At 43.8% G+C, this 23695-nt stretch overlaps 2 protein-coding genes across 19 annotated transcripts in view; both read left to right on the forward strand.

Annotated features, from left to right (window-relative positions):
* The first annotated feature begins 152 nt into the window (after positions 1-152).
* Positions 153-10105, forward strand: rasgrp3 (RAS guanyl releasing protein 3 (calcium and DAG-regulated)). Of its 7 annotated transcripts, none has more exons than XM_088385139.1 (19): positions 153-829; positions 1876-2228; positions 3949-4063; positions 4203-4302; positions 4443-4505; positions 4623-4754; positions 4842-4989; positions 5241-5414; positions 5585-5701; positions 5935-6001; positions 6092-6207; positions 6278-6358; positions 6494-6607; positions 6686-6801; positions 6945-7092; positions 7281-7317; positions 7620-7775; positions 7841-8202; positions 8607-10105. In XM_088385139.1, exons 3-19 carry the CDS (start codon positions 3994-3996, stop codon positions 8613-8615), a joined length of 2010 nt encoding a protein of 669 aa, XP_088241265.1. In that variant the 5' UTR covers positions 153-829; positions 1876-2228; positions 3949-3993; the 3' UTR covers positions 8616-10105. The 7 variants fall into 7 exon arrangements, 4 of the variants coding, with proteins under 4 accessions (XP_088241265.1, XP_088241263.1, XP_088241262.1 ...); XR_015860412.1 differs by having other exon boundaries at positions 154-829; positions 5935-6207; positions 8607-8701; positions 8820-10105; XR_015860410.1 differs by having other exon boundaries at positions 155-829; positions 5935-6207; positions 8607-8734; positions 8820-10105.
* Positions 10106-12320: 2215 nt separating this feature from the next.
* The window catches only part of LOC148392769 (uncharacterized), a 110595-nt gene continuing 99220 nt past the window's right edge, over positions 12321-23695 (forward strand). For 2 of the 12 annotated variants that reach the window (XM_088384876.1, XM_088384880.1), the window contains exons 1-13: positions 12322-12600; positions 12736-12770; positions 12851-13305; positions 13574-13685; positions 13786-14009; positions 14075-15302; positions 15377-15476; positions 16137-16206; positions 16460-16565; positions 17081-17238; positions 17320-19255; positions 20731-20852; positions 22825-22948. In XM_088384876.1, coding sequence (XP_088241002.1) covers positions 15446-15476; positions 16137-16206; positions 16460-16565; positions 17081-17238; positions 17320-18118 — 1164 coding nt within the window. In that variant the 5' untranslated portion in view covers positions 12322-12600; positions 12736-12770; positions 12851-13305; ... (2 more) ...; positions 14075-15302; positions 15377-15445 and the 3' untranslated portion in view covers positions 18119-19255; positions 20731-20852; positions 22825-22948. The other 10 variants (XM_088384884.1, XM_088384881.1, XM_088384883.1 and 7 more) reach the window with 10 other exon arrangements.

Raw genomic sequence — 23695 nt, forward strand, 5'->3', positions numbered from 1 at the left:
ATATATAGTACGTATATATACGTATATAATATATAACTTATGTATATGCACGCACACGCGCACACACGCACACACACACACACACACACACAGACCCTGAGTGCCAATCTCCCCCTTTGAAAAAGTGAGACAATAAAATTAGGGCTTGTATTCTTTTTGTCCAGGCTTCAGCAGGATGTGCGCTCACTGTTTTTGTTTAGGCAGACATTTTTAGAAGCCCATAGAGACAAAACAATGCAAACAACGTCATCAGAGAGGAATATGGGATGGGCTGACCCTCTCGCAGCAATCCAGAACAATGGAGACACACACGCACACATTCAATCAGCACTCCGTTTGGGAAGTGAGCAAGCGCAATAATAAACTGATGGGAGAATGACTCACTCACTCACTCACTCACTCACTCAAAATGTTTTGCTCATTTGGAACGACGGTGCTTGTTAAATCAGTCGCAAATTGACGGACGAAGGAGCGAGCGCATGAGCGCATGAGCAAGCGTGCATAGTTTCACTAGGTTTGTCCGTTTCCTGCTCTGCTTTCCACTCCACCTTGCGTAGTCACTAAATTTAGCCCCGTGCAGGCAGGACGAACGACTAAGTTGGGCAAACAATTGAAGGAAGTCTAATAGCCATTTGGACAAACAAGTTACAAATAGGAATCAGCCAATGTGGAGCAGCAGTGTGGCTGGCCGCTGCTGGCACATGGAAAGGTAGACGCAGACTAAATTGAAAATATTCCCATTCGGAGCCAATGGCCTCTTCTGACCCTCGCGGCTCAAACCTTGTTGTGGATATGCTTTAAACGCTTCACCGCCATCATCATCGATGAGGTATGTGCAGTGTGGCTTCAGCTCCGTCTTTATTTGACCTCGACAAGTTTATAAAAGGCTAGAGTCAGTAGGAAAGATAAGCATTTGAAAAAGCTCTTTGGCGTAGGAGAGGATTGGAAAAGAGGATAGCTTCAACTTACTCTCTCCACTTCCTGTCGGTGGCACAAAATCACGAGTGGCCACCCGAAATTCAGTTTTGCCCTCAAATTCCCGTTCGTACAGAGACGAAGGTCCACGAACAAGCAATTCATTCAAATGTGCTGCTCAAAGCGTGCAATATTATTTAGGAATGATTTCATTGGCTGTCCAAATTGTGTTACAATACAAAATACTGGTAAGTGCTCATCATAAGAACAGCATCTGCAGGAACACGCTGTACTTTCAACCAGATTGGCCAACTTTAAAGAAGATACCACGTATAAGATATGGATGGTGTCGGAACGCTTGTGTTGTGCAACAGGAGACTCTTGTTCTTTTTCTTGTGGTGGACATTTACTGGAAATGCAATGGAACAGCATGGCTCTGGAGAAGGGACAATAGATGCGTAACTTGCACAGCATCACAATTTATGACCGCAACCTTTCAAGGCTTGGATTGGATCAATGTGTGGCCTGATAGTGGAGTGCAAAACGGAGCCTCCCGGGGCTTTCGGCGCTCTTCTTCTATTTGGGATGGCTATTTTTATTCAGTTAGATATTCCACCGTAGTTTCAGCAAAGCTCCTGACGCTCCAGGTTAACAGGCTATGAGTGTGTGTGCGTGTGTAGGGCAAATGATTGACCACTCATTCATGATGCTTTCTGTCTTTAGTACTACACTTGCACAATGGTATCGTGAAACTCCGATTAGAGGCGAAAGATCTGGACAGAAGGCTGATTGGTTTCCCCACGGATGAAGTCATGAGCGTACTATTCCGTTTTGACAAATATGACAAAAAGCATTGGATATTTCCCAAGCACCCCTTTGATTTATAAATGAATATATATTTACAATTCCAGTGCTTTACGTATGTGTGTGTGGTGACATTGCTGTGGTCCTGCTGCTTAGGTTGGCTGTGTTTACTAACAAGGAGGAGGAGGAAGAGGAGGAGGTCATATGGTGGCGTGCTCTCTTTCTCTCTCTCTCTCTCTCTCTCTCTCTCTCTCTCTCTCTCTCTCTCTCTCTCTCTCTCTCTCTCTCTCTCTCTCTCTCTCTCTCTCTCTCTCTCTCTCTCTCTCTCTCTCTCTCTCTCTCTCTCTCTCTCTCTCTCTCTCTCTCTCTCTCTCTCTCTCTCTCTCTCTCTCTCTCTGTCTCTCTGCCTCTCTGCCTCTCTGCCTCTCTGCCTCTCTCCACTCTATAAGCATCAACAGCTTGCACCAGTTCATATCTGCTTTCCTGGCACTCTGCACTCTTTTCAGCGGGTAAGACCTATTTCAAACTGTCATTTGTCTTCCATTTGTGCAAGTGTGACCTTGATTCCTTTGATTACTCAAGTCAGAGTAGTGTTGGAGCTGTCTTATGCAGCTGTTACCATATTGTTTACTCGAAGGATCCTCTTTGGCTGTGCTTGTAAACTGAAACTTGTTTTCAAGTCACTCATGTAAATATAATCTGATCATAAGTCCATTTAACAAGCACATGGTTGGAAGTAAAAGAGGCAAGTTTCTTTTCAATATGATTAGAATTATTATAACTCGTGGAGAAATATTTTACTGTGTGGCAAATTTGTCAAAGCGCACAAAAGGGAAACCAGCGTCGTATTTTACTGACATTTAAAATGGACAATCCAGGGTTGCCATGACAATGACAAAGCCACTCTTCCCATTTTCAAGACAAGCCAATGTAGCAATATGGTGACTTTGAAGCTGTAGAAATGGCTAAATCTTGTTGCTTGAAATAGATTGCTCCTTCACAAGTGCTATGAGTGGCTGTCTGAATGTGCATGTGTGAGTGTATATACAGTACTTACAAGCGGAGCGCCGCACAAGCGCGCACACACAATGACGCATCTGCTAACCAGAGGCAGGGACACAGTGACCCATTGTAAAGCAGCAAATAACAAGTCATGCTAAAGGGCACAGCTGACTGTAACGTGTACACTCAAGCCATAAAAGCAGAAGAAGAAGAAGAAAAAATCTAATCAGCAGCAAGAGTTAGCTTCATCTTTCAAAGTAAGATCAAGCAATCAATCCATAAGCATAAATAAAGTTTTGAAAGGAAACTTAACAATTGCCCTCAGATATCAGTGTTCATTCGTCTGTCATTTGATATTGCTGTGAGTGTCACAATAAACAGATGCTTGCATGGCTGACGTGATTATTACGTAGCAGAACTTCTGTAAATGACTTTTTTTCTGTGATTTGTGGACGTGCAGACAAATACTAACACTCTGAAGTGGAGTAGAGTGACTCAATAAAAAGAGCTTTGTTGGAGAAAAGCAAGCGCAACTGAGACTTTTTGTTGAACTGCCTGATACAAATCAATTTCCATTGGTCTATTATCTACAGCGCTTATCCCCACTCGGGTCGCACATGCCGGCCGGCCGGCCGGCCGAGCCAAGCCAAAAGGCCAGGTGGCCAGCAGGATTCATACGGGGAAGTCATATTCACACAATTCAGTCTTCCGTCACCATAACATGACAATCGGAATTGTGATTTTGCACGATGTTGGAATGTCGAAATGTCGGACGACATCAAATGCACCAATGCACTTCTACGTGCGGGAGGCCGGAGCTTGGATTCCAACCGTCAACCTAAGAACTGTGTTGCGTAACCAAGAGCAACCATCCCGCCATGGATCGATTTTGAGATTGAAATCGTCATCTTGTCCTATGTACGTATAAATAGATGTCCAGCTCCGTCATGAGTGTTTGGGAGGAAGAGCTGTGTTCAGAGTAGCCATATTGGGTGTTTGGCTTTCATTGCCATCTTGATAGGATGTAAAGAAAAAAATATCCATTTACAGTATACGCTGGACAGAATTCCCAAGTTGAAGAGAAAAAGGATTCTCTTTCATGGCAGATGTTTCAAATGACGCTACAAAGTATAGCGTGCATGTTTTTGGTGCAAAGAAAGTTCCGTTTGTGGCCGACGACCGATAGATAATGAGAGATCGATCGGTTCCGTTTCTCTCGTCTCTCAGGAATACTTTGAGCGGTGCAAAAGATTGACTCTTGGACTCAACAACATGGGATCGTCAACACTGGGAAAGGCAGCTTCTCTTGATGCCCTCTTAAATGAATGCATCCATGCATTTGGTGAGCACTTCTATTCAAAGCTGGTACATCGGTTGAAGCCATTTTCATGCTATTGCCATTCCTATTTGTTTGACGGATGTTGGAATGTCATTGTCAGTATTTCAAATGTCAAATGGTCATTTTGTTTGTTCGTTCACAGACGACAATGGCAAGCTCGAGGCCAACCTTCCCCGCATGCTTCTGCTGATGCATCGCTGGTATGTTTCATCTTCAGAACTGGCTGGAAAACTTCTGATGAGATATCCCCATGAATAAGAGAAGGAAGAGTGGCAACTTGCACTCCGCAAAATGGCAGAAATGGCATGTCTTTGTACTGTTGCTGTTTGTTACCGTTGAGTCAAAGTTTTCCAATCCAAAATGCTCCTTGACAAAATTGTACGTATCGCGACTGCAGCACTGATGACTGCCAGAAAACAAGACTGAAGATTTGTTACTTAATGAGGTAACGCCGTCACATGGGCGCGTCCGTCATACGTCGCTTCGCATTTTCCTCATAAACCTGCAAGCCGACCTTTTTTTTCCATTTCACGACAGATGTGCCATGCTTTTTTGTGTTCAGGTACTGGATAGGGACATTCCCTGCAGAATTCAACCTGGACTTGGGTCTGATTCGGATAACGGAGGAGTTCAGGGAAGTTGCTGAAAGGCTCAGCTGCGAGGAGCATTTCAAACTTATCGACATTTCCACCATGTAAGTAACGACGCTTTTTTGGGGGGCGAACGGATGGACGGATTCGTTCTTCTTCTTATTTCTAAGCATTGTCAATGGTTCTCGCAGTCCTTCGTACGACTGGATGCGCAAGTTGACGCAGCGTAAAAAGCAGGTGAAGAAAGGGAAAGCTTCGCTGTTGTTTGACCACCTTGAACCCATGGAGCTTGCGGAACATCTGACTTTTTTGGAGTTTAAATCCATCCGGAGGATATCGGTAGGCGCAATTTTCTTTCTTCTTGTTTGACAGCCTCTGGAATGCAGGCGGAGCGACATTCTGGTCCAGAGCAGGCTTCTCATCATTTTGGTGTGACTCCAAATTGCATGACTTTAGCCTCTGGAGGTTCCATTGTACATTTGTTTGAAAGCAACATTATTCCTCTTAGATTGACTGAATGACTATGGATTACTCATGACCTTTGATCAATTGTAATCCATTGCCTTCGTATCCTTTTGTTGTGTCCCCAGTTCCCTGATTACAAAAGCTATGTGATCCACGGTTGTCTGGTGGACAATCCAACACTGGAACGCTCCATTACTCTGTTCAATGGCGTTTCACAGTGGGTCCAACTTATGGTGTTAAGCAAGCTGACACCTCTAACCAGGGCAGAGGTTATCACCAAATACATCCATGTGGCTCAGGTAAGCCGCACAAAAGGTTGTTGTTTTAATATTTCCAGTGCAGTGCCATCACCGTCGTCATCATCATCATCATCATCATCATCATCATCATCATCATCATCATCATCATCATCATCATCATCACATCAAGTCACGCACACTCATTTAGACAAATGACTGTTTCCCATCAGAAACTTCTTCAGTTGCACAACTTTAACACTTTAATGGCAGTGGTGGGAGGGCTGAGCCACAGCTCCATTTCTCGTCTGAAGGAGACGCAATCGTATCTCTCTGCGGAGGTAGTTAAGGTAGGTCAACACAAACCTGATCCTTCTATTTCTTTCGGAAGACACCTGAAAAGTGGGGGGGGGGGGTGGGGGGGGGAGAAAAGTCTCATCCACAACGAGTAGCAGCCACCGCTGATTGTCAGTCTATAAAAGCAATGAATAGAATAACAACAATGCCAACAGGTTGTGACATTGACCATGGCGAGAAGAATTGCAATGTGTTGTTTGTGCAAACTGTCTGAACCCAAACGCAGATGTGGCGCGAGATGACCGAACTGGTCTCTTCCAACAATAACTACTCGTACTACCGCAAGGCCTTCAGTGAGTGCCAAGGCTTTAAAATCCCCATCCTGGGTGTGCACCTGAAGGACCTCATAGCAGTGCATGTGGTCTTCCCTGACTGGGTGCAAGACAAGGTCAACCTGGTGAAGATGCAGCAGCTCTACGTGACTTTCAACGAGCTGGTGACATTGCAGAACGCAGCGGCCCAAGTGGAGCCCAACATGGACCTGATCTACCTGCTCACGGTGCCAATCTATTGAATAGCTTCAGTGTCCACCCTACTGCGGGGCTTTAACAAATGGGAAATCTCTTCAGCTTTCTTTAGACCTTTACTACACCGAGGATGAGATTTATGAATTGTCACTGCTCCGGGAACCGCGGAATCCCAAATCACTGGTAAGTGAGTGTCCATCATCCAAATGGTAACTCCAGAAATGCTTCTTCTTCTTCCAAGATTGTTTGAGTCGTTATTGTTAGCGTTCTTATCTTCATGATAGCCAACTGGTCTAGTCGGTGACGTGTCTTTTGCAGCCAACCTCTCCCACAACTCCCAACAAGCCGCTGGTACCGCTGGACTGGGCCTCAGGTGTCCCGACCAAACCCGATCCCACTGTGGTCAACAAACACATCAGGAAAGTGGTGGATGTGAGTGCAGCGCGTCCTGGTTGTCACATTGGCAGATGGACGTTAGACTGGAACATGACTTTTCTCATCTTCCCACAGTCAGTGTTCAGGAACTATGACCCCGACCATGATGGTTTTATTTCTCAAGAAGACTTTGAAAATATTGCCGCTAACTTTCCCTTCCTGGACTCCTTCTGTGTTTTGGATAAAGATCAGTGAGTGCCATTCAAAATGTCTATATATTCAATTCGATTATTGTGGACTTTTTTTCCCATTGCAAAGCGTATCGAACAGCAGCGAGCGTACTGAATCATGTGAGTTGAACGAGACGGCGTCTTTCTTTTTGTCCATCTCACAGAGATGGCCTGATCAGTAAAGACGAGATGATTGCGTATTTCCTTCGAGCGAACCCGCTGCTCCAGTGTGAGATGGGTCCGGGATTTTTGCATAACTTCCAGGAAATGACATATCTGAAGCCCACCTTCTGTGCACACTGCGCTGGATTTGTACGTAGATCTTGAGCGTTAGCGCTGGCTGCATGCATCTCCTTGGTCTTAGCGCGTGAAAATGCAAATGAAAGGAAAAGGTTTCTCCGCATTGTCAGGAAGGGCCAGCTGTCAGCATTTATTGTTTGCGTGCCCTTTGCTCGCCATGAATCTTACATTGCTCTTCTTTTCTTCCTCTTCTCCTGCAGCTCTGGGGCATCATCAAACAGGGCTACAAGTGTAAAGGTATGATAGATCGAACAACAACAACAATGATATATACGTACGGATGTTATGTTGTATCTTCATATTCTACTTTGGTGTGTTGATGTTCACTGTATGAACAATGAAATAACACTGACGGTATTTGGACTCCCACTAGACAATACTCACTTGTCCATAAGCTTTTTGTTTCATGACACCTGTCCTTTCTAAGGCCTGTTGCATGATTGTCTCCTATGTTAAACCTGACACCTGAGATCTCCCAAGCAAGGAGCACCTTTTTGTTTCCGAAGTGGACTTGATGAATTTCCATTTGGACTTTGCAGACTGCGGCGTCAACTGCCATAAACAATGTCGGGAGTTGCTGGTTCTGGCTTGCAGGAAGCTGCTGCGCTCCGGTTCCTTTGGGTGCGTGAGCCCCGACAGACTGATGACGACGCACAGCTCGCTCCCCAGCAGCCCTGCACTGGACACCTGTAGCGGTCAGTTCTACTTTCTGTGTCGAGTGCTCCCGTTGCATTCCAATCATCCATTTTGCTCGCTTCAGACAAGGATGAGGTGTTTGAGTTCCCCGCTGTGATGACATCAGCTCGTCCTACCAAAAGCATCACCCTGATGACCGGCTCGGCCCAGAGGATCTCCGTCCGCCTGCAGAGGGCCACTATCAGCCAGGCCACGCAGACTGAACCTATGTGGTCACAACACAGCTGGGGGAGCACAGCTGACAGCGGATCCCACACCTTCCCCAAAACCAAATACCGGAGCGGTCCGAATAAAGCTCTCGCCTCTTGGGAAAACCAGGAGAACGGGCCACGGCCGACAGATTTGGTACAGTGCGCCGGTCCCGCCCTGGACAGGACCGATGTCCTCGTGCAGATTCAACATCGCAGGGTCGCCCGCAGAGGGAAGGTGAGAGAAGCAAACAGGAGCGTCGTATTCGTACATTAGAAGATGACGATTATTGACAACAACTTGAACCGTTTTGTTTCCCAATCAGTAACAAGGGGACTTATGCGAGAACTCCAATGAGAGCATTCAGCAATTCGTTTTCTTTACCATTTGCTAGACTCAGTCAGTTTGTGGTGGTGACCTGGAGAGTCGATCTCAGCAGATTTTCTCTTTCAGCCGGGATAGGCTGCAGCACCCCGATGATTGCAGACAATGTCCACGTGGCAATGTCCTTCACTCAATCGTGCCCATTTTCAATTTTGTGCCACCTGAGGAATCCCTAATCATCTGAGTTACGGAGTAAGCATGTCGTGAAGATTCCAAAGCTCCTAATCCAAATATTATTTCTCGTCCCTTTCTTTCAGGACAGCTGACTTGGTAACCTGTGTGTGAATCGCCGGTCTCAGCGGTCCAGAAAGACCCTCGTGGCCGGTACCAGGAAGTTCTTCTGTCTGGGAAGGTGCATGGCTCTCTGATGTTGCCCATTCACCGAGTGCGTGTCATCGTTGGGTCACGGCGTGCTTGCTCTCTGGGCTCCGGCGTGGACAGCGAAACGTGCTAATGCCCGCTTTGTTCAGTAACAGGGCAACATGTGATCTGTGAGAAAGGAGAAGCACAATGGACAGGAGAGCGAGCAGTGTTGCATAAGAAAGCGCACTCCCGGCTTTGAGACCAGAGGATGGTGGACTTGATATGGAGCCTTCTCCAGAAGACCCCATAACGTCAGCACGCGTGTAAAACATTTTTACAAAACGAGGTGTGCTTCATAGAGGCAATTTCCTTTGTCACACCAATCTTAATTCACTGTTTGACTTTTGGATGAACATTTGGAGAAAGACAATAGCTAACAGATAATAGGCCACTTGCATGTGGATTGTGAAGTAACAATAAAAGGGAAAGTCGAGATAAAAAGGAAGGGCTCGATGCCGAACAAGCGTTCGTACGTTGATGCTTAGCATATGTCGCAGGGGTGGCGAGTCGAACCCTCTACCGGAGGTGTGCGGGCGCGGCGACGGAGCCACTCGCCACACGAGGCGAGCTCGGCCGCCACTTTGCTTTCACTTCTAGTCATCCCTATCCGTTCAATATTTCGTTCAGCGCGCGTTGGGTAAGTACAAAATAGTGTTGGCTCGTGAGTGAGCGATTCGTTCAAAAGAACGATTTTTTTTTCCCAGTGAACTAGAGTGAACAAATCATTTCCTAAAATAATTTTTTCAGTTCATATGACTTCAACCAGTAAGTGGCGGTAATGCGCATTGAAGCTGGTGCCACCTTGCCGTAAAACAAAACGAAGAAGAAAATGACGTCACTTCCCGTCCACCAACAAGTCGTGAATTGCATTTCCCGTTCACCAACGAACGAATCCGTGAGTAAACGAATGATTTGCATTTCCAGTTCATCGCGAGAACGGATCAGCGAGGGAACGAATCGTGACTTTCCCGTTCGCGAACGAGGCAATGGGTTAACTGCCTTCCTTCCTTCCTTCCTTCCTTCATTTCCTTCCTTCCCGTGCATCAACGGATCAGTCGCATCTTCCTCCTGGCGTGAACTATGTAAGCCAGAATGTCGATTTACGATTTGCCAAGGAAAGAAAGAACCACTCACTGAAACACCACTTCTTTTATGCATGCGCGTTTTCTCCAAGCTAACGGCTAACTTTATTGCATGAAGGGATGCGCCGTTATGCAAATACGGGGAGGTGATGCTTCTCTTTGGGTAATCTTGATTTTATGACACTTAAGATAACGTGTATGCATATATACGCCTCAATGTTGTTATCCAATATATCTACTGCAATTTCACATTAGGTTGCTCGTTTGAAATGTACTTTTATTATTATTATTTTAATAAACATTAAAACCTGTTAAAACTTGTCTGGTGTTTTATTCCTTGTTTTTATTTTTTAGGTATGAACACAAAAATCTGACATTTGGTTAACTGCTTTACATGACAATATTTTACGTTGTGTAATATGTGTTGGTGTCCCTCCCAAATAAAGAGCAAGTAGTCAAATACACATTCTTGACACGCACAAAAAATGCAGTCATTAGGTACACCTGAAAATGGTGGTGTACCGAATGGAGTGTCCGTGTGACGTCACAGATCAGCCAGCCAATCAGGAGGTGGGGGTGAGGGCGGGTGTGGCACTTTTCACTTTCAGTTCACCTTTGGTCATGATTTTTCCCTAATCAAGTGGCCTGTTATTAGGTACACCTGAAAATGGCGGTGTACCTAAAGGAGTGTCCGTGTGACGTCACAGATCAAACAGCCAATCAGAAAGTGGGGGTGAGGGCGGGTGTGGCACTTTTCATGAATTTTCCCTAATGAAATGGCCTGTGTTTAGGTACACCTGAAAATGGCGGTGTACCTAATGGAGTGCCCGTGTGATTCCCTCGTTAAGCGCACCTGCGTGAAAAGTTTTAGCTCCTGCGGAACGTGAAAGTGACCAAAAACTTTTCACGCAGGTGCGCTTAACGAGGGAATCACATGGACACTCCATTAGGTACACCGCCATTTTCAAGTGTACCTAATAAAGTGGCCACTTTATTATCTTGGAAAACATGTTGGAATGCAGCCCCAAGGACTAGAGCTTGACACCTGTGACCTTTGACCAATATATTTCCCTAATAAAGTGGCCTTCTTTTGCAAATGAAAGTGACCGTTTTTGAAAAAAGGTTTTAGACTAAGGAATAAAATATTGAACACCAACTCATATAACAATGTAAATCACATATATATACATATTGTCTGGTGTTTTATTCCTTGTATTTATTTTTGGGGGCATGAAAACAAAAATCTGGCATTTGGTTTACTGCGTTATATGACAATATGTGTAGGTACACCTCATGGACATTTCAATAGGTACACTCCACGAGGTAAAAAAAAAAAAAAAAAAAGAATAAATAAATAAAGGGTTAATTGCACGGTAAAAGCACATTTGGGTATGTTCTCACACCTGGGTTTGAACCAAGTTCTTCCCGAACATGAGCCCGTGTCATTCACCAGTCGACTATTTCAACCTGGCAGCTAATGGTCGTCTGCACTGTTTTGTACTAGTGATGTGCATTCCAGTTCTCAAGTGAACTGAATCTTTAGAATCGGTTCACTCACCCTAACCTCCTGATTGGCTGTTTGATGTATGACGTCATTTGGACACTCCATTAGGTACACCGCCCTTTTCAAGTGTACCTAATAACAGGCCACTTTATGAGGGAAATGTCATGGTCAAAGGTCACAGGTGTCAAGCTCTAGTCCTCGGGACCGCGTTCCAACATGTTTTCCAAGATAATAAAGTGGCCACTTTATTAGGTACACTTGAAAATGGCGGTGTACCTAATGGAGTGTCCATGTGATTCCCTCGTTAAGCGCACCTGCGTGAAAAGTTTTTGGTCACTTTCACGTTCCGCAGGAGCTAAAAGTTTTCCCGCAGGTGCACTTAACGAGGGAATCACACGGACACTCCATTAGGTACACCGCCCTTTTCAAGTGTACCTAATAACAGGCCACTTTATGAGGGAAATATCATGGTCAAAGGTCACAGGTGTCAAGCTCTAGTCCTCGGGGCCGCGTTCCAACATGTTTCCCAAGATTCCCTCGTTAAGTGCAGGTGCGTGAAAAGTCGTGTCATCGTGTTTGTCGTATCATTGTGAGTGTGTGTGTGTGTGTGTGTGTGTGTGTGTGTGTGTGTGTGCGTGTGTGTGTGTGTGTGTGTGCGTGTGTGTGTGTGTGTATCACAACTGCAGTGTAGTGTTGGCTCGTGAGTGAACGATGGGTTCAAAAGAACGAATGTTTTCAGTGAACGAAAAGATCTAAAGCTCTTTGTAGCCATGAGGGAAAAACTTGTTTGGACCCGTTTGAAAATCATTGATTTGATATGACTCAAGAATTGTCTCTGTGCAACGGTGTGGTGTTTCTTAGCAACTGACTTGAAAATGAGTCCATGGGAGCACTGCAACGGCGGCAGAATTTCTGCAAGAACAATTCATTTTAGGATGAACTCTCGATACAAATATTTTCATTTGATTGAAGGCAATGGCGTTAACCAGTCGACCAGAGCCTGCTCGGAAACCAAAGGAGATTTGGTCATATTGATAGGGTATCCTCCATCCAAACATGTTCGGTGTTGAAAGTTTCAACGGATAGTCCGAAGCAACCCTTTCCACAGTAGTCACCATGACAGGCGACCACCTGGTGGCGTCAGTGTGCCGAGCGCCGTTGGACGATCAGGAGAAGAAGATTTGAATCGACGGATGTGACGTCAGGTCTTTAGGTCAATTGAAGGCAGGTGTGCTCGCTCAAAGGGAGTTATCATATGGAGGTGCCACCGAGCGCGTGGCGGCGCGGCGGCCGGTTTCTCAGGTAAGCGAGCATGCTAGCAAATGTTTGTCGTCTCCTGCCGTTTTTCACGACGGACGCCGTCCGTGTTTGTTGCACGATTGGCACGCTTTGTTGCCTTTTCTCACAAGCCGTTTTGTTTTGTTTTGTTTGTCGCAGGACTCGTGACTCGGCCACGTCACGTCCACCTGGAGGTAAATTGTAGGCCGCAGGCCATTTAGCCCGTGAGCAAATGTTTGCAGTTTCTTACGATGCCATTTATTATTTCTTGCAGGATTTTCGCTGTCTAGGGAGTGCTTGAGGTTTCGGCACGGCACGGCACGCCACAATCCACTTCGCGTCGCGTCGTTGCGCGTTTTGGTGGTATTTTAAATGTCTTTCGCGGTTGTTTTTCTAATGCTGGCCAGCATTTTTTCATTCGTATGTCTATAGAAGGTTCGTAAATGACGCCGCCGATAAGCGCGCGTTTGTCTGACTATAGGAAATGTTAGTTTGACTCTAGTCAACTAAACCATTTTTGAATTATTTTATATTATCCGTGTGCCATTTCCGTGTCATGCAAACTGCTGGTGAATGCAACGTATATGTTACGTCATGTCCAAATCGGACCAAATCCATTCAAAGATGGCGCCCGCCCGCTCGTTCCGTTACGCAACAAACATTTGCGCGGGTTATTTTCTCCCGTTTTGGACGCCACGCCGCCAACCTGGATCATCTGTCCAATGTGAGGTGAGTTGTAGATGATGAAATTAAAATATGAATTATAATCTTGAATAATTCTTGTCATGATTATATATTTTTTCAAATGTTAAACTACTTAGAATGTATCAAATTAAAATATTAACTATAATTTTGATAGATTATCGTAATTTACTACAATATAATTTTTTTTCAAATGTAAAAGTCCTAGTATGTATAATTGTTGGTAAAAAAATCATGCCATTGGCACTCTACTCAATGTCTATTTTTGTTGCAATAATTTGCTTGTCTTTTGTAGCACTAAACCAGGCTGCCCAGCCAGCATCCTTCTATACAAAGCAAGCAGGAGGCTCTTGAAGGAGCCCTTTCAGTGATGTTGAGGACACTGAGGAAGAGCAGTCCTAAATCAGGTGAAAACCTGTTTTTGTCAAGTTTCAGCTTCCCAACACACAATGGTTGTCGAGTTTTAGCTTCCCAGCACACAATTAATGTCCGTCTGTGTTTTTGTAGGCTGCAAGAGGAGCCGAATGGAATAAGTATATAATTCCACATGAAAAGGCGCAATGGCCTATCCAAAGGCACAATGGCCTGTCCAAAGGCGCAATGGCCTGTCCAAAGGCGCAATGGCCTGTCCAAAGGCGCAATGGCCTGTCCAAAGGAGCAATGGCCTGTCCAACGCACGGCCCCATCCGACCGGGCGACGCTCACCAATAGTTGTTAGCCGCTGTGATCAAGTAAGCAAGTGACCGACAACTTGGGGTGCTCTTTGAGTTTCTAACATTTGTTTCTGTTTCTGCAGATGGCGACCGGGATGTGACATGATCTGATCAGAGGTGAACGGACCGCTGTGGCATCGCTCTGAAGTCGCCGAGTTCTGAGGGAGACCCGCTTCCCTGGAGGCGTCGACCGGCGCAGCTTCAACGTGTGAAATGGATTTTTTATTTATTTATTTTTTTTAAATTACACCAGCGGTGTCCCAATGTTTGCTTGAGGGCTCCATACTGAAACAAATTCAGAATTCTTTGACGCAAATTCATGAAATCAATCACGAAATGTTGCCATTGATATTTCGTGCTACAAAGCAGTGTCGTGTTCAGTCGTGTGGTGTGTTGATCAAGTTGCCCCGAGGCTGCCATTTGGACACCAATGGTGATGTGTGTAGGGCTGCACGTGTATTGCAAAACTGCCATATGGTGGTCTAGGTTATTGACATGCACTTTAAGACAGCAAAGATTTTTTTTTTTTCATGTCTCAAATGAAACATGCTTTCTTGCCTATTTGTAATGAGTTAAGACGATAAGTCATTGATGTAAGTTAAAGTTAACTCATCTAACTGATCTCATTGCGATCAAATAGTTAACCTCCATCCAAGAATTTTGCACAACTTGCCTCAATGCAGTGGTCTGGCCCAATACTGCCATATCATTGATTTTCCAAAATGTTGTGCAGCCCTCATTGAGTGTCAAACGCGCAGCGACGGCAACCGCAAGCGACCGCGCAGCGACGGCAAGCGCAAGCGACCGCGCAGCGACGGCAAGCGCAAGCGACTGCGCAAGCGACGGCAAGCGCAAGCGACCGCGCAGCGACGGCAAGCGCAAGCGACCGCGCAGCGACGGCAAGCGCAAGCGACCGCGCAGCGACGGCAAGCGCAAGCGACTGCGCAAGCGACGGCAAGCGACGGCGCAGCGAGACTTTTGTGCTTGTCTTGCAAGGTGGAAGAGACGATGTATGAAACGAAGAGCCGGTGGACGGTGGCCACCAGACCCGCGATTGGTGAGCGGGGTGCAAAGGAAGGAATTGCCCAAAGAAAGCAGTCGCCAAGTGTTGAAGAGGAGCCTGATGCATGACTGGCCAAGGCTGGCCAGAGGTGGTGGTGACATGGCAATCCAATATGCAACACACTTGTTAGTTTTAATTTGATTTCCTTATTTGTCTGCCGTTCAGGGTTGCCGGGGCGGCGGATGGGACGAGGGCCAGCCTGCACCGAGAGGGACTGGGCTGCACCCACAAGACCAGGGAGGGGGCAGGTAATGAGTACGTTGACAGAAGTGAGCCGCATGCAACTGAGTGCCGTTTGTCTTTATGCACTTGTGCGAGGCAGAAGACGAGTCCAACACCGGCCGGAGCAGACCCGGACCTTGGCCCGTGACGAGCGGCCCACACGAGACTGATGGGTGCAGATGCAGCCAGCGTTTCGGGGAGTATGACTTTGGTTTTTCTTTTGTGCTTTCCCTACCCCTGTCTATTTGAATAGGGTAACTAGTAGCACGCACGGGCATTTGGGTTGCTGTGACCCTCTAGATATGAATCGGCAAAGTAGACACCCCCTGCCTCCCTCCCCCCTTCCCTTCCCCCCCGCTCTCTCTCTCTCTCGCTCTCTTTCTCCAACGCGCCCGGCAGTACCGGCATGGCCTGGTGCACTCAGGGTGGAACGTGGCTATACCTTGCCCTTTGTGGAATACCAGGGTATAATGTCTGCCAGACTGGGTCCCAGTGTCGTCGACGGTGTCGAGGACATGGAGATTCTCTGTGACGCTCTCCGTGACGTCACGTTTTCCTCTTTTTTTCCTCTCGGGGCCAAGCCAGCTCTACTCAGGGGGAACTGGCCGGTTGCGCTTAAGTGCGCACCAAAGCCTCTTTTCATCTCCTCTCGCTCTCTCCCTCCCTCCCTCCCTCCCTTTTTGTAAGGGGTTAAACATTTCATAACCCGGATTGCTCCAATGCGGGAGGGCCGTATGAGACATGCGCCAGCCCGTGCGTGCCGCTAGTTACCTGATTCAAACTTACGTTAGTCTAGGTTGGGGGGGTGCTAGTGGAATTTTTCCCCTTGCCAAAACCGACACAATATGTCTGCCTTTCAGGATTGCTGGGGCACTGGATCGGACGAGTGCCTGCACAGAGAGGGACTGAACAGGACCGCGAGACCAGAGGGTAATAATAAAAAACTTTATTTGTAGAGCACCTTTCATACAAGAAATGCAGCTCAAAGCACTTTACAACAAAGAAATTATAAGCATTGAATTCTTCATATAGGAACAGACATAAAAAGAAAACAAAAACATTCATGTGTGCATACGCTATTAATAAAGGGAGCTTAAAATAGGAGCAAGCTTTAATAGACAGGTAATGAGTACGTCCACAGAAGTGAACCGCATGCAACAGAGTGCCGTTTTTCTTTTTGCAGTGGCACGAGGCGGAGGATGAGTCCAAACGTCGAATACCGGCCGGGGGGGGGAGCCAACAATCGGCCGACCTTTGCACGTGATGAGCGGCCGACACGAGACGGACGGGTGTGGATGCGGTGAGGGCAAAGCGCCCAGCCAGTATTTAAGGAGAGTATGACTTGGGATTTTCTTTTGTCCTTTCTTTCTTTCCCCTCCCTCCCTCCAATTTTTCACTGGGTGTGCACACTGGCATGATGCCTCTTTCTTTCTCTCTCAGCGTGGCGTCATTTTGCAATATTGTTGTTTTACTGTTGTTTGTTTCTTCTGCATCTTCCTCCTGTCCTCTTGTTGCACATCTTCCTTGTAACTTTGCAGCATGTGGGTGCTAACGACGCTTTGCTTGAGGCAGTCGTCTCACTGCTGGCCTGCCTGCGTAATCTCTTCTACCTGCTGAAGGTTTTCATTCTTCTTGTTGTTCTCAACTTTGAATATCTTTTATCGGCTGGTGTCATTGGCTATCCCCATTTTTTATGTTTTGACCCCACCACCCTCACTCGTCTAACATGTATTTTTACTTTTACTCCTTTTGCTCAGCCCCTTACTTGTTAGTCCAGTCACCCCCTGTTTTTCATCTACATCAGGAACTAAAAGCGAGCCAGCAAATGCAGCAGGCAGCACTCGAGAACCTACGAAGCATCAAAGAGGACAAAAAGCAAGAGCTGATTCGAAAGAAGCAGGAGCACGAGGAGAGGAGGAAACTAGAAGAAGAGAGGAGGCGGCAGGAGGAGGAAGCTCAAAGGTCTTTTACACGTTTTCACAAGTGAAACGCCATCGAACCTGCTTTACGATTTTCACGTTCGTGTTTTCATCTGTTTTGCAGGCTTATCAAGCTAGAAAAGGAGCGTCAGTGGAAGGAGAAGTTGAGGAGGGATGAAGAGGAGCGCCAAAGAAGACTTCAGGAGGAACGTGAGGCCAGACAAAGGGAGGAGGAGGAGGAGAAAGAAAGGCAGGCTCTCATCCAGGCAGCAAAGTTGGAGGCCGAACGAGAGCTCAGGGCAAAGCAGGAGGAGGAGCGCAAGCGCAGAGAAGAAGAGGAGAGGAAGAAAAGGGAGGAGGAGGAACGCCGGAGGCAAATAGAGAGACAGAGACAGGAGGAAGAGAGGAGAAAACTGGAGGAAGAGAGGAGGCAGTTGGAGGCTCAGAGGAAGAAGCTGGAGGAGGATAAAAGGATGGAGGAAAGGAAAAGGAAAGAGGAGGAGCGACTGAAGCGGGAGGAGGAGAGAAGGAGGCTGGAGGAAGAACGCCTAAGGAAGCATGAGCAGGAGGCAGAGGAGAGGAGACGGCTTGAAGAAACTCGCAGAAAGGAGATGGAGCGGGTGGAGGAGGAAAGGCGGAGACAGAGGGCAGCCCAGGCAGCCGTCCGAGACTCTGAGGAGAGGAGGAGGTTGGAGGAGGAGGAGCGAAGGAGAAAAGAGCAGCAGGAAGAGGAGAGGCGAAAGAGGGAGGAAGAGAAACGGAAGCTTCAGCACCAACAGGAAGACGATCGGAGGAGGCGTGAGGAGGAACGAAAAAGAGCAGCGGATAGAAAGAGGAAGGTGCAAGAAGAGGAGAAGAAGAGAAAGGAGCATCAGTCAGCATCAGTTTTTCCATCTAGTATTTTATTTGACCACTTTATTTAATTTCATGTTTGTTTTATTCATATGGTTCATTTAAATCAGTAATTAACTGAATACTAGGTTGGGCCTTTCGTAATGCGCAGGTTAGTGATGTGCATTCCAGTTCTTTTAGGTGAACGCATCTTTAGAATCAGTTCACTCAGAAGATTCGTTCAAACGAATCGCTCAACGAATCCCCCCCACACACAAACACAAAATGATAAGCCCTCTTTTTTTTTTTAATAGTATCCAGTGGAAATAACCCGTACACATTAAACAATACAACTACCCCAAAATTATTATATATGATAATTGGCTGGGTTAATTAACACATTTCTTTCTATAATACAACAGTTACACACTGATTCGTTGGCAACAGTCTCTCACCCGGTCGATCAGCTGATTGGCTAATTTTCTTCTTCGTTTTGTTTTACGGTTGGGTAGCACCAGGTTCAATGGGCATTACTGACATTTACTGGTTGAAGTTATATATATGAAAGGAAAAGAGTCGTTCCTTTTCCTTCCGAATCGTTCACTCACCGGCCAGCACTAGCGCAGGTGTAATCACATGCCGGCTGTCCCCATTCTAAATTGCGGTGAAAAGCATGAGGTAAGAACGATGTATTGTAAATTAACTACTACCAACAATCGTAATAATATGGAGAGTTGAATAATAAACAACTTTATTAAATGACGTGATGAACTATTGTACTAATATTGGTAGTATTGTAGTAATTGTTCTCGTTCGCGCGCAGCTTAGCGCTAACACAGCATTCGGAGCACCACGACGGAGTTTTAGCTCGTAGCTTGGCCTACCATCCTTCACGATTTTTTCCCTCTAAACTGCTCTACAAATGTGTGGAAATGGTGTGTACTGTTAGAATGGTTTATAGACTTGCCCCTGAAAATGGGCAAACCTAAAGGTAAGTCTCGTTAAAAATGTGTTTATCTCGTTTATTTGAAAATATGATGTGCCGTGTTGCTTCGTTTTCAATTGGTTGATGTTAATAAAGTATTTTTGGTGTCTTTGACTGCCCAAAAGTGTTAACCAGCTGGAATATTAATATTGCCATATTGTGGCCGAGTTTAACTGTGAATTGCGCAGGTGTGTGTAATCAATTGCCGGCTGTCTCCTTTTTAAATTGCGTTGAAACGTATGAGGTAAGAACGATGTTAACTACTACCAACAATTGTAATAATATGGAGAGTTTAATAATAAACGACTTTATTAAATGATACGATGGACTATTGTACTAATATTGGTAGTATTGTAGTAATTGTTCTCGTTCGCGCGTAGTTTAGCGCTAACACAGCATATTCGGGGCAACACGACGGAGTTTTAGCTTGTAGCTTGGCCTACCATACTTGACGATTTTTTCCCTCTAAACTGCTCTACAAATGTATGGAAATGGTGTGTAATAGCATGACTTATAGGCTTGCCCTTAAATATGGGCAAACCTCAAAGTATGTCTCGTGAAAAATGTGTTTATCTCGTCTATTTGAAAATATTATGTGCCGTGTTGCTTCGTTTTCAATTGATGTTCATACAGTATTCTAGTGTCTTTGACTGCCCAAAAGTGTTGATAACCAGCTGGAATATTAATATTGCCATATTGTGGCCGAGTTTGAGGGTTTAAGCGTTTTAGAGAAGTAATGTTAATCTAATTTCATATTACTGTATTGGCCCAAATATAAAACGACCCCGATTACAAGACGACCCCCTCTTTTTCAAGACTCAGGTTTGAAAAATGACTTTTTGAACACCAAATTTAATTTTTATTCAGAAAATAATTACATCTGAAACAAATGATTATATTAATATATTTGAAAGAGTAAGCATATTATTTTGCCTCTTTCAAATCATGCAAAATCTCTGTCACATCTTAATATCTGAACATTTAAATATGTAAACTAAAGTGCAATTATATTTGTAAATGAATGGCTACTGGTTTTTAAAATGTAAATAAACCAATCTACTGTGATAAAACAACAAAATTGCAATAACTGCATTAAACATTAAAGTGAAGTCTAACTGTAACTAATCTTGAAACAAATCTGAATAAGGAAAAACTTTGCAATAAAATAATGCAAACTGCTACCGCTATTGTTGGGGAGCCTGAGGACTGTATCGGGGGTTGGCTCGGATGGTTATGCTCTTTTTACCCCCGGCTGTTGGTCAGAACACAGGAGGGAAAACGTGGTTTAGTTTTGATTGCTTTACCTTACTAGTATACTATTTCATGATATTCTAATATTTTGACAAAGGATATTTGAGTTTTCTTAAGCTCTATGCCATAATCAGCAACATTAAAATAATGAAAGGCTTGCAATATTTCAGTTGATTTGTAATGAATCCAGAATGTACGACATTTTTGTTTCTTTAATTGCATTACAGAAAATAAAGAACTTCATCACAATATTCTAATTTCCTGAGACAGTCCTGTATATTATGTATACTAATAACTGATTGAAGTTTAGTGGCTCAACTCTTTGTATTATACTGAAGCATGAAATCATTATGTACAACCCTTTCTGTAATTCTTTACATTCTTTTCAATTATGCTATTACTGTAGGTTTTTATGAAGTAAAAAACAAACAAAATGAACTATTTTTGTTTTGTATTGTTTTTTTTTAGGGGCCTGCGCCAGTTGCATTTGCCTGCATTTCAATGGTGTAGTGGATGCTCCATGTGTGTTCATTTGGAGTTCCAAAATTACGTCAGCCATTATGATCTGAATACTTGAGAACAGCAAACAAGTAAGTCATTATCACTCATTTACAAAAGTCACACTTTACGACAAGTATTTTAGCATCTCCCAGATGTTTTAGTTTTGTCTGAGCTTAATGTTAACATACAATGCTAACAATTATAGATCAATGTTGCAGTTGTTATAACTCCAATATAACACCAATATTTGATCACAAACTTTGCAGCAACACTTATAGGCAGAAAATATAACAATACTCACGCGCATATATTATGTATACTAAAAATTGATTGATGTTTAGTGGCCCAAATATGCTGGTGACTGCGAACCACCCAATACAGATTTGACACAGTATGTGAAGAAAATGTGATGAATGCTAAGCTTGGTTAGCTTGATGCTAACGCATTATTGAAAGCACCATCGACAGACTAACACAACCAGCATCAGTCTTTTGTTTGCGGCTATGTCATGTGCCTGCATCTGGTTGAAACTGCCCACCCCTGCCCTGCCCTGCGCCTGCGTTGAGATCAGTGTTTCTCAATCATTTTCTGAGATGCCCCCCCCTAGGGAGAAGAAAACATTTTGCGCCACCCCCAAGCTTGTACCCTTATTAACATTAAACTTTAATGTTTCTTTAATGATTAAAGAAAACAAAAAATAAATAAAAAGAAAGATCAACTTACAATAAAGAATAACTTTATTGATAACATTGTTTTTTAGTTTTTAACAGAACAGATTCAATGTGCATCACTTTGCCTGAAATTAAGATAAATTATGATTATTTAAATGCTAAACATTCTTGACCAACTGCCATTTTATGCTATAAAAATACAATAAAATAATAATTAACATACATAATATTAAGTAACAGCAATAAATAATATTCAATTCAAAGTAATTAGCCCCATTAACTCTGGAGCACAATATATAAAACATTTTAACCTACAAAACAAAAATAAATAAAACAATTTGTGCTGTTTTTTTAATGAAAATAAGGCAGCATGACGGAGACCATATATCCACGGCTGCAGGTAGTATCAGCTTTTCTACAAAAGTGTTGATAACCAGCTGGATTATTATTATTGACATATTGTGGCCGAGTTTGAGCGTTTAAGCGTTTTAGAGAAGTAATGTTAATCTAATTTCACATGTTATATACTTTTGCTTAATTTTTAAATTATTTTTGTTTGTTTATTTTCACATACAAAAACATTTAAAATGTACATAGATTAAATACATGTGAAAAAGAATGTCTAAAAAACCCTCCAGGGGCTTGCAAAGTAGCATTCTCCAGAAATATGAATACATTTAAGGTAAAATTTCAATGGATAGAGAAATATGCATCCTAATACATGTCATACAGATGAAAAAAGAAACATTAATAACAGGGATAAGGCATACAACAATAGGGAAAAAGCACACCAAAACTATAACTAAAGAAAATAATGAATGGATCCAGCCAGGTTCATTTAGCATACCATATGGAAAGTATTTAGTGTCTAAGATAAGTGATTTCAGAGCCTTCTTAAATTGGTGAGAAAAGTCCCATAAAAATAGTGGAAGCGAATTGTAAATCTTTGACCCTCTGTAGCCTAGTATGTTAAATTGAGTTTGGGCTGTACGGGCTATTGGTGGTCTGAGGTCATTTGAGCTGCATGTGGGGTAATTATGGACCTGAGAATTCTGTCTAAATAAGTTATGAAAAAATAGGGGAAGGGTTCTCCCCAATGAGCCATGAAGCAAGAGACCAATTTGAAGATGATTGACTTGAAAAACAGTGAGGATACTTAGCTGAGTAAAAAGAGGCTGAGATGAACGTTTCGGATGTACACAACATATTACTCTTAGAGCTCGTTTCTGCAGACCATATATAGGCTCAAGTCTGTTACAAGCATGAAATCATTATGTGCAAGCTGTTTTTATTTAATTCTTCACATTCTTTTCAATTATGCTATGACTGTAGGCTTTTATAACGTAAAAATAAATTAAATGAACTATTTTCCTTTTGTAATTTTTTTTAGGGGGCTGCACGAGTTGCATTTGCCTGCCTTTCAATGGTCTACTGTAAATTCCATATGTTCATTTGGAGTTCCAAAAATTACGTCAGCCATTATGATCTGAATACTTGAGAAGAACAGCAAACAAGTAAGTCATTATTTCTCATTTACAAAAGTCACACTGTACGACAAGTATTTTAGCAACTCCCGGATGTTTTAGTTTTGTCTGAGCTTAATGCTAACATACAATGCTAACAATTCTAGATTAATGTTGCAGTCATATAACTCCAATATAACTGATATTTGAACACAAACTTTACAGCAACACTTGTAGGCAGAAAATATAACTAAACTCAGAGGCATATATTATGTATACTAAAAAGTGATTGAAGCTTAGCGGCTCAATTATTTTGGTGATTGCGAACCACCCAATACAGATTTGACACAGTGTGTGAAGAAAATGTGATGAATGCTAAGCTTGGTTAGCTTGATGCTAACGCATTATGGAAAACACCATCGACAGACTAACACAACCATGCTAACAATTCTAGATTAATGTTACAGTCATTATAACTCCAATATATCACTGATATTTGAACACAAATTTGGCAGCAACACTTGTAGGCAGAAAATATAACAATACTCACAGCATACAATATATTATGTATACCAAAAACTGATTGAAGCTTAGTGGCTCAAATATTTTGGTGGCTGCGAACCACCCAATACAGATTTGACACAGTATGTGAAGAAAATGTGATGAATGCTAAGGTTGGTTAGCTTGATGCCAACGCATCAATGGTGGAAAACACCATCGACAGATTAACGCAACTAGCATAAGTCTTTTGTGTGCGGTTATGTCATGTGCCCGCATCTGGTTGAAACTGCCCATCCT

The sequence above is a fragment of the Syngnathus floridae genome, chromosome 9, assembly GCF_059516105.1.
Source record: "Syngnathus floridae isolate MCC-2025c chromosome 9, RoL_Sflo_1.0, whole genome shotgun sequence".
Taxonomy (NCBI): Eukaryota; Metazoa; Chordata; class Actinopteri; order Syngnathiformes; family Syngnathidae; genus Syngnathus; species Syngnathus floridae.

Coding starts and splice junctions, on each gene's coding strand:
- rasgrp3 (XM_088385137.1), top strand. CDS start 3,994: ATGGGATCGTCAACACTGGGAAAGGCAGCTTCTCTTGATGCCCTCTTA. Junction 4,303..4,442: donor GCTGGAAAACTTCTGATGAG/ATATCCCCATGA, acceptor ACAAAATTGTAC/GTATCGCGACTGCAGCACTG. Junction 4,755..4,841: donor CTTATCGACATTTCCACCAT/GTAAGTAACGAC, acceptor TGGTTCTCGCAG/TCCTTCGTACGACTGGATGC.